Below are 10,018 nucleotides of genomic sequence, written 5' to 3' on the forward strand. Positions count from 1 at the left end.
ACAAAATCATTAAAAACTTCAAAAGAAAGACCAAAATTGCAACATGATTCTTTAGGAACCAAAATTAAAAAATGTACTAAACTCATGGATCAAAGTTGTATAACTTAAATTGATTTTCTTTTAAACGTGTTTCAAGATTATACACTGTCTAGATTTAAGTGTCTGATCCTCCTTAAAGTTAGCTAGTTAGTACCTATCGAGATCCCGGGTTAATAGAAAAAATCGGGGGTTTTAGTTGCAATCTAGAACCCGTTGACAAATTATGGAATATCTTGTTTGCATATTCCTATTCGTTTTCTAATTCTCACTCTATAAATATATATATCTTGGTTACTCTCTAAAGAAAGAGTGTGGTGCGTAGGGTAAAATGGGTGTCTACTCGTGCTCTGTTTTTGCTTATGTTCTTGGTGTTTTGGTGTTCGCATCTACTCTGTGTGTTGATGGTGGATCAACCAGCAGTTTCGTAAGAAAAGTTGAAAAAACCATTGATATGCCCCTCGATGCTGATGTCTTCATCACGCCACCTGGCTATAATGCGCCTCAACAGGTCTGGTTTTTATATCATATTTTCTTTCTTCTTCTTCTTTCTCATTTGCCATGTTCCTAGGTTTCACCGTTTCAGAATCTGGTTTTCTTTTTTTCTTTATTTTTCTAAAAGATCTTTGTGATTAATATCGATGGGTTTTTATCAATTTTCAAAACCCATTTTGTAAAAACAATATTTCTTTGTTATTTTGTATTGATTTAAGGAATCCATTTGTAATTTTCTCAGATTTTGCGATACATCTTGATAACCCTTTCTGCAAATTTTCTTTTATTTTAAATTTTTGAGATAAGTCTTGATGGGTTTTGGACTTTTATTAATCCACATGCAGTTTTCATTGATGGGTTTTGTTCTTTTGTGGTTTCTATTAATTTTGGGTTTGAAAAATTAGGAGCCAACTCGGCCGGCAAGAATCTTGTGAACCGGTTGAACAAAAACCCTTTATATACCATTTAAAAAAAAAAAAAAACAAAACTATCTTTATAATTGTCTTTTTCTTACTTTTTTTTTTTTTTAATATAGTTTTTTTTTGTCTTTTTAGGTTCATATAACACAAGGCGATCATGTTGGAAAAGCCATGCTTCTAACATGGGTGACAATGGATGAACCCGGTTCAAATACTGTTATCTATTGGCCTCAAAACAGCAAAAAAAAGAGAAAAGCCGAAGGCATGCTTACTAAATATTCATTCTTCAATTACACTTCGGGTTTCATCCATCATTGCAATCTCACTCATTTGAGGGTAATTTTTTCAACAAAATTCTTAACTTTTATAATAATTTTTATGGCAAATATCACAAAAAAAACATTATAATAAAAGACTGAAAATATAATAGTAAAAACTTTGAAATCCAGTCAAAATTTGACTAACTGTTTTCGGATGAATGTGGCAATTGGCAGCATGATACGAAATACTTCTATTCTATTGGGCTTGACCACACAAAACGGACTTTCTGGTTCACCACTCCACCCGAAGTTGGACCCGATGTTCCTTACACTTTCGGCCTAATTGGTATTGTGTTTCTTTACAGATTTTCTACGATGAACCTTGAAAAAGATGGAATTTGATTCATGTTTTTGTGTTATAATTTGCAGGGGATTTGGGGCAGAGTTATGATTCGAACATTACACTTACGCATTATGAGATGAATCCAACGAAAGGTGAAACTGTGTTGTTTGTCGGAGACCTTTCCTACGCTGATAACTATCCGAATCACGATAACCGGAGATGGGATTCGTGGGGAAGGTTTACGGAGAGAAGTACGGCGTATCAACCGTGGATTTGGACTGCCGGAAATCATGAAATCGATTTTGTTCCTGAAATCGTAAGTTTTTTTCCCCTTTATGTGAAAGATTGCGTTATTAATTTATGAAATTGATGTTGATTAAATTGTGCATTTGAAATTTTAAAAAAAAATTAACTAGTTTGTTGTAATGTTATCCACTACCTTCTTTCTCATCTCATTTTGACTTCTAAGGTCATTAAAAGATTTTCAAAATTCAAAATTTAGATTTGATATTATCCCAAATTCCAAACAAAATTAATACATTGCACTTATTTGTCAATTGTTTCCAAAATTGTACAAAAGACAAACTCATTTGACTCAAAAAGTCAAAGTTGACATTGTTGACCTTCTTAAAATCTCAATTCCATGTTTGATGAATATTTTGTAGGGAGAGGATGAACCTTTCAAGCCTTACACTCACCGGTATCCTGTCCCTTATAAATCATCACAAAGCACCGCTCCTTTTTGGTACTCCATCAAGAGAGCTTCATCTTACATCATTATTTTGGCTTCATATTCCGCATATGGTAACACCCCAAAATTCCATATTTACTTTCTTCAATTATATTAAATCATAAAAATGCAATATATTTGAAATCCAACATATTTTGTTAGGTAAATACACCCCTCAATACAAATGGCTCGAAAAAGAACTACCAAAAGTCAACCGAACCGAGACTCCATGGTTGATTGTTGTAATGCACTCTCCATGGTATAATAGCTACAATTATCACTACATGGAAGGTGAAACCATGAGGGTTATGTATGAACCATGGTTTATTAAATATAAAGTTGATGTTGTGTTTGCGGGCCATGTTCATGCCTATGAACGCTCGGTAAGTCATCTTTTATATCTGTATTATAGCATCATACTTTCATTTCTCTGTATTACAACATTGTACTTATTAAAAAATTCTACTTTGAAAAATCTACCCAATTATTAACAAGACGTTATGTTTTAATTCGGTAGATTTTTTGAAGTACAATGTTAATGTAACACGAAAAAAAAGTAGGGTGTTATAATAAAAAAAATCAATGACAATATGTTGCTCTAGATGACATTGCTATATATATAATAACATTTGTTTTTGCATTTGTGTAGGAACGAATATCGAACGTTGCTTACAACATTGTCAATGGTATCTGCAAACCTATAAAAGACCAATCCGCTCCCGTGTACATAACCATTGGAGATGGAGGAAACCTCGAGGGTTTAGCAACTAAGTAATGTTTTTTTTTTTAATTTATATAATACATATTGGACACTTTTATACAAAATTGTGATTTTATTTTATGGTGGTGTGTAGCATGACTGAGCCACAACCAGATTATTCAGCATTTAGGGAAGCTAGTTTTGGGCATGCTACTTTTGACATTAAGAACCGAACGCATGCATACTACGCGTGGCATAGGAATCAAGATGGATATTCAGTGACGGCTGATACGATGTGGTTTTTCAACAGATATTGGAATGCGAAAGATGAATCGATAACTGGTGCTTAAATGCTAAAAAGATTTTTTGTTGATGCAAAAACAAAACTCTATTTATTATGCATTCGTAGGTGAGATTTAGATTTTTTTTTCTTTTTGTTGGTAATTTAGATTGTGTTCTTTTTTTATATATGTGAAAAAAAAATTAATGAAAACGTTGATTAGGTTTTCAAGTTTCATTTTATTTGAGCAATTGTGGTATGTGGACTAAAAAGTTTTCGTTGTTTACTTTAAGAAATGTATACTCTAATATCTATATTTGACAACTAGCTTTTACAAACTTATACTTTATCATTTAAAAAAAATTAATTAAAGAAAAAGGTCCGTTCGAAAGTATGAATTTAAAACTTTTATTTTAAACAAAAAAGTTTAGGAATTTTGGGTTTTATGTTTTATGTCAATATTTCGTTGCTTTTGTTGAAAGTATAGAGTTTAGTTTTAATAAACTTTTGATAATAGAAGACTTCTTTTTAGAGAGAAAAGTAGGTTATTTTTTTATTCTATGAAAACGTTTACTAACATTGATTTAATTTCGAGCCATTTTAAATTTTTTGAGATACAATATTGTCAAAGTGATAATTATGTCGGTTAATTTTACAGAAAATTACAAAATTAGTGCTAGAGGTTTGTTGTTTTCTTTGGCTTTTGTGAGGATAGTCTAAAAGTCGTAAATTTTGTCTTTTGAGTAGTGTGTGGATTTGATTCCCATCAAACTTGAAATGACTATATTATCCATAATATATATTTTTCAATTCTTATTTAAATGTAATGTTTTATTACTAATAAAAGAGAAACAGTCACACATATATAATAAATTAAATTCCACAAGCTTTATTTAGTATTTACACCATCAAATTCAAATTTCAAGCTTCAACGTTGTACTCTGAGCATGAATTCCATCACAACATGTTTAATGAAGCTCTTTTCCAAGTTTCTCATTCTTCCTGCATTCTTCTTCTTCATCAACATGTAAATCATCATCAATTGTAATTGCAACTAACTTCGTGCCATTTGGACCTTGCAAAATATTCTCATTCACCTTCAAATGCTCATCGATATGCACCATTTCACTTTTTTCAGCCATCTTGTTGCATTTAGACTTTTTTAGGATGTAACATAAAGCAAATAAGGGGAGTGCTAAGAAGAAAACACAGCCAAATGACACAAAAACAACGAATATGACTGTCATTGTTGAATTTCTCAATTTCTTTGATGAGATTGATTAAATTTTGTGGGTTTTTTGAGAAGAGTTTGATGTGAAAAAAGAAGATTGAAGGTTGATTATTTGTAGTAGAGAAGGGTGTGGGTATTGTTTTGGAAGAGCACATGACTTCAAAGTTTCAAGAAACTTGACTTGACTCTAATATTAAGCAAGTTGGTTTGTTGTATTGTAAAACACTTCTGAAGATCTGGATGTGGATTTACTTATTTGTTTTATTATTTATTGTCACCATGGACATTACAAGGATAATGTTCTAATTAGAGCATCCACAAGACATAGCTTAATAGAATATAGAATGGTTTAAAAAGAATGTTCTATTGAGAGGCTAATATATCAAGATAACCACATTTTTAACTCATATAACAAAATATCAAGGCTAATATATCAAGATTACCATATTTTCAACTCATACTACAAAGTATTCATTGCACACAAGATTAAAGAGTCCGTGATCTCAATAATTGTTTCAACTCATATTACAAAATATTCATTGCACACAAGATTAAAGAATCCGTGATCTCAATAATTGTTTCAACTCATATTACAAAATATACATGCACACAAGATTAAAGCATTCGTGATCTCAATTGATAGTCCCACTTTATAAATAAAATAACGTGAGCTCATTAGAATAGTCATACGGCTTCAATATTAGAATAAGGTGTTCGAGTTTTTCAACAAAATAGCATCACTAACAACTAAGTGTTCACTTCTTCACTCAAATTTTACCAAATTGTGAACCGCCATGTTAAAATGCGCGATCCACGAAGATAAAATTGTTTTGCGAAGTGCCGTTTTCCATGTTATCTCATCATATTCTTTTAATTTTCACGGTTACATCACGAACTAAGTTTGTGTTCCTATTTTTCTTAATCAGACTTTACTTTATATTTTCCTAATTATACATCAAAAGGTTTAGTCGAACTAGTATTTTGTATTTAGCTTCGATTTTTACACTATAAGAAATACATTCATTACCTGCGACACCTTTAGTGGCGACGCAGACAATAGAGACGACCCTTTCGAGTCTCGCTGCTAAAGGTGTCCAGGTGTTAGTAACACCTGGTAACCACGATCATTGTGAGTGTTTTTGGATGAACTCCAACCGTTGATTAATGTCGTCGATCTAATGGTTGGAAATCAATTGATCATCGCAAAAAGGAAATAGCAGCGACGAGTGTCAATGTGTACATTTTCCCCTGAGTAATTCAGTTGTTGCCACTAATACTTGTGTGTTGCTGCTAAAGGTGTTTGCAGTAGCGACGGAGAGTGAAGACTTCCAAGAAATGGGATTAGAACTCAAATTGATAATATATGTAGTGGTAGAAGGGCCATTATAGCGATTTCCTCACAAATAGTATGAGTCAGTAAATGCATTTATTCTAAATGTAGCAACTTTATAAAGAAAAAGACCATTATGGATTATACTCATTATATAACATATAACACATTTGAGTCATTGAGTGAAGTCCAATATAATTCAGTTGGGGAATGCATTAACTAGGAGATGTGGTTTACTTCAAGTGAGACATCATGACGCACCTAGGAGAGATAATGGAGACTTCCAACATTTTTTTTGTAAGGATTGTATCAATAGGATTAGATCCGTCTTTAAGAAGTAACGAAGTCATATAACACGTTAGCTCTGGTCATAGAGAAAGTGTCTAGGAGATCATTGATGTGATGAGGTTGAGAGAGAAAAAGACTAGAAGTGGTGTGAATAACTTCAATACCCAAAATTGATGCAACTCCCCAAGATCCTTCAATGAAAAACAACGACCCTTCGACCAAGTTGGAGTATGAAAGAGTTTAGGAACTAGTTGTCATTTCAGGTAATGACAATTTCATCGACATAGATAAGAAAATAGACAAACTCCACTTTTGTTGTAAATAAAGAATGAAGAACCAGCCATGGAGTTTGTAAACCCGCAACGAAGAAGGAAGCTTTTAAGTTATTGATAACAAGGCCGTTGAGCTTGTTTTAGGACATGAAGTGTTTTCTTTAACTTACTAGCCGTTTACCCGCGCTAAGCGCCGGGCGGCAAAGAGTTTCTTTCGGAAGATAGTTTTAATGTGATGATTAGTTTCGTTTAGACATGAGTTATTCATTGCGGCCATTTGGTAGCTAGACTATTTTGTGGCGAATAGTTCATTTCAACGCATAGTTTTTTACTAGGTGCATAGTCATACAATACGACAGAAGTTGAGTCTACATTTGAAATTTCATCTAATAGTTCATACTTGATTTTACAAAATATAAATAACAACAATCTGCAATCATATAGTTTTGTACATTTATAACATGTCCAATATATAAACTACACCAATCTGCAATCATGTTGCTTCATCTGCAAACCCTGCATTAAACATCACATGAGCATCTAAGATATATATTTGAAGAAATTGTAAAATAATAAGTTGTTGATTGTACCTTGTTAATCACATAAAACTTCTTTGTACACAACGTTTGATGTGTAGATTCCATCATTATCAAACGTTTTTTCCGGCTTTACTAATACCTTGGTATTGACACGTGATATTCCTCTGGACAACGCCACATAAAGTTGGTCATGTGAGAATACCGATTATGGCAGATAAACACCTACATTTGGAATTGTTTGTCCTTGAGCTTTATTGATTGTCATAGAGAAACTAAGCTGAATTGGAAATTGCTTTCTCTTTAGTTTGAATGGGAACTTCTCATTGTCAGACGGGCATAGAGGAATTCTTGGTAAAAACACTCTTTTTCCAGCATGTTGACCAACAGATATCTCTGCATCAATGATATTTTGTTGGAAAGCTCGACATATCAATCTGGTGCCATTACATAACCCATTTGAAGGATCGATATTTCGCAAAAGTATTACTGGGCACCCAGTGTTTAACCGAAGATAATGAGGGGGTACACCACTAACATTTAGCGAGTTCAAATATTCTATCGGATATAAGTTATTTTTGTCATCTTCCGCTTCATCAAAACTATAGTAAACTTTTTGCTCGCCAGAAAATCGTTCGATCAAATTATTATTAATCTCATCAACACTTTCATTTTTAGTTGACAATATCGCCCTCTAAATGATAAATTTTGAATCGGCGTCGTTGGATTGCAAAGAAGGAAATATTACATCAATCAGAGCGTCCACTGAATTAGGTTTATCAGTGTATGGAATGGACATGTTATCAGGTATACGAATAAAGGAATCGTCCAATGTTTCCTTCTTTCCATCAACGACTCGTAATAAAAAATCAGAAAACCATGGGTCATTTACCACTCTCATGTTGATATTTAATCGAAGCCTTTTAACTGAAGCCCATAGAGGTGACATTCGTAAGCTAGAGTCCACAATTTGTGCTCGAGTGCCACGTCTCACGACCGACAACACTTGTCTAAATTCACCTCCCATAACCATTATCTTTCCACTGAAAGGGAGCTTTCTCGTCTGTGATGTCTTGCATTGTCCGATAAACTACTTCTACTGCCTGCCTCTTAGCCATTGTTGCTTCATCCCATATGATTACCTTTTCCTCGCGAAATAGTTGAGCCTTCCCGCTTTGTTTAGTGATCTTGCATATCGAGTTATTATCAAGATTAAGGGGAATTCCAAATCGTGAATGAGTTGTTCTCCCTCCTGGCATGTTGTTAGCCGCAACACCTGACGTGGCAGTTGCAAGTGCAATAAGACCACGGGCACGAATATTGGCCAACAAAGCTTTGTACAAAAATGTCTTTACAGTTCCACCAGGACCATATATGAAGAATACACCAGAAATATTTTCATCCACATGCCTCATTATCTCATCATATGCAAACTTCTGGTCTGGATTGAGAGAGTCCCGCGCAAGTAAGTCTTCATTTTCCATATTTATAGAGTATTCTTCTTGCACCTCACGATAGCTTCTTGATTGTAAATCAATGTGTGCATTGACATTTGGAAGGTCGTAATCACTAAGCTTTTTACTCATAGATTCTAGGAAGACTCTAATGTCAATGAGGACCATATTTTGCACTCGTTTGGCCCATCCATATTATTTCCTATAATCTTCAGAAAGAGAATCACACTGGTCGTCCCATAACTTGCGAACATTTCCTGGTTCACAAAAAATCAACATCGTCGCAAATAACCTTCTAAGTGCGCTGGGAAATTGAAATAAGGAAGCCTCTACAAGACATTGTGATAAATTATCATCGGTCTCTATTAAACCTCTTTCTAGAGCTGCTTTTCAAAATGTAGGGTGTAATACACCATTGGCTGTGTATAAATCTTCAAAGCATGTAGGTCCAGTAATATGACATACAAGCAGGCGTAGGTAGTATCTCTCTCCTTCAGTTGGATTAGCATAAACAAATCGACCAATCATTGATTTATGTTCTCTGGTCCTCCACCAATGGTTGCTCCGATTCCATGTAAAATGTTTGGGAAAATCCTTATACAAATATTTTTTCGCATTGGAATCTTCTTTATTCTTCTTGAAAAATGCCGTCAATGTTGAATTTTTTTCCTTTCTCCGTATCAACAATGTCTTCCATTCTGTCACCGTCTTTGAACCTAACCAACTGTTGATTTGGGAGATGTATTTGCAAGGCTATCACACAAGGGTGGATTTTTGAAAGAGGAAAGCTAAAAACTCGCCATAATGCCTCAGGAGGGGGTACATAACGTGCGTCTTGAAACTTTCGTATCTCATTAATAACAATATTTTCTTGGTCTTTATCAATACGGATAACTTGTTTGTCATGGCCCTTATAAACATATTTAAAGAGGTACTTCACAGACTTTATACTCGAACAAACCTCAACGTTGATATGACAATTAAACATCATTAACAACTTTGGGTTGTATGGAGCCACCCATCTGTTATCCAATGTTGTATTTCTTACAGTCACCTCAATTCCATTAATTCTCCTTCTATATAATAGATATGAGTCCTCTCCTTGTGATGTCTTTTCATTGAATTGCCTAGGATATCTGAAACGACATATTTTTGGCACACCTTGCATACATGGACTTTTTTCTCGTAAGCTACCACAAGGACTGTGCATCATGTGACTTTTGACAAGATCATGCATTTCAGGAAACCTTATTGGGTCAGGAATTTCCGCACACACAAGTTTGTCATAATCGTCTGGATTATTCATCTTATATCCATGTGTCATTATTAAGAGGAAATGTGCATGTAGCAATCCATGCTTTTGAAACTCTATCACATACACATATGACCCCACCACATCGATTATATGTCTCTAGAATAACTGTACCCTGAGATCCTCTAACTTAGCATGAAAAACTCTTGCAACAAGGTCCAGTCGATCTTGAGCTGACTATCCAGGCAATAACTCGTCATCGATTTCTTTCCATTTTGGGTTGCACGTCATTGTAAGAAATATATCAAGCCTCTCATCATCTTGAACTAAATCCATGGCATCCAGAAATCTTCGTCGCATGTCACGTGGACCTCCAATGAAACTTGCAGGTA

The 10,018-nt window shown here is 34.2% G+C and overlaps 4 protein-coding genes across 4 annotated transcripts; 1 reads left to right on the plus strand and 3 right to left on the minus strand.

Annotated features, from left to right (window-relative positions):
• The first annotated feature begins 230 nt into the window (after positions 1-230).
• LOC145073175 (purple acid phosphatase 2-like) lies at positions 231-3,500 on the plus strand. Its single transcript, XM_079019741.1, has 8 exons — positions 231-547; positions 1,086-1,286; positions 1,445-1,556; positions 1,640-1,869; positions 2,219-2,357; positions 2,446-2,666; positions 2,933-3,054; positions 3,138-3,500. Exons 1-8 carry the CDS (start codon positions 368-370, stop codon positions 3,331-3,333), a joined length of 1,401 nt encoding a protein of 466 aa, XP_078875867.1. The 5' UTR covers positions 231-367; the 3' UTR covers positions 3,334-3,500.
• Positions 3,501-7,128: 3,628 nt separating this feature from the next.
• Positions 7,129-7,869, minus strand: LOC145076412 (uncharacterized). Its single transcript, XM_079022292.1, has 2 exons — positions 7,669-7,869; positions 7,129-7,614 (listed from the first exon to the last, which is right to left on the minus strand). The coding sequence occupies exons 1-2, from the start codon at positions 7,867-7,869 to the stop codon at positions 7,129-7,131; spliced, it is 687 nt and encodes a 228-aa protein (XP_078878418.1).
• Positions 7,870-7,936: 67 nt separating this feature from the next.
• Positions 7,937-8,506, minus strand: LOC145076414 (uncharacterized). The gene has a single exon (XM_079022294.1). The coding sequence runs from the start codon at positions 8,504-8,506 to the stop codon at positions 7,937-7,939; it is 570 nt and encodes a 189-aa protein (XP_078878420.1).
• Positions 8,507-9,002: 496 nt separating this feature from the next.
• On the minus strand, positions 9,003-9,698 carry LOC145076415 (uncharacterized). Its single transcript, XM_079022295.1, has one exon. It carries the CDS (start codon positions 9,696-9,698, stop codon positions 9,003-9,005), a length of 696 nt encoding a protein of 231 aa, XP_078878421.1.
• Between the last annotated feature and the right edge of the window lie 320 nt (positions 9,699-10,018).

Source organism: Lactuca serriola, chromosome 9, assembly GCF_051521515.1.
Source record: "Lactuca serriola cultivar US96UC23 chromosome 9, Lser_US96UC23_V15, whole genome shotgun sequence".
Classification (NCBI taxonomy): Eukaryota; Viridiplantae; Streptophyta; class Magnoliopsida; order Asterales; family Asteraceae; genus Lactuca; species Lactuca serriola.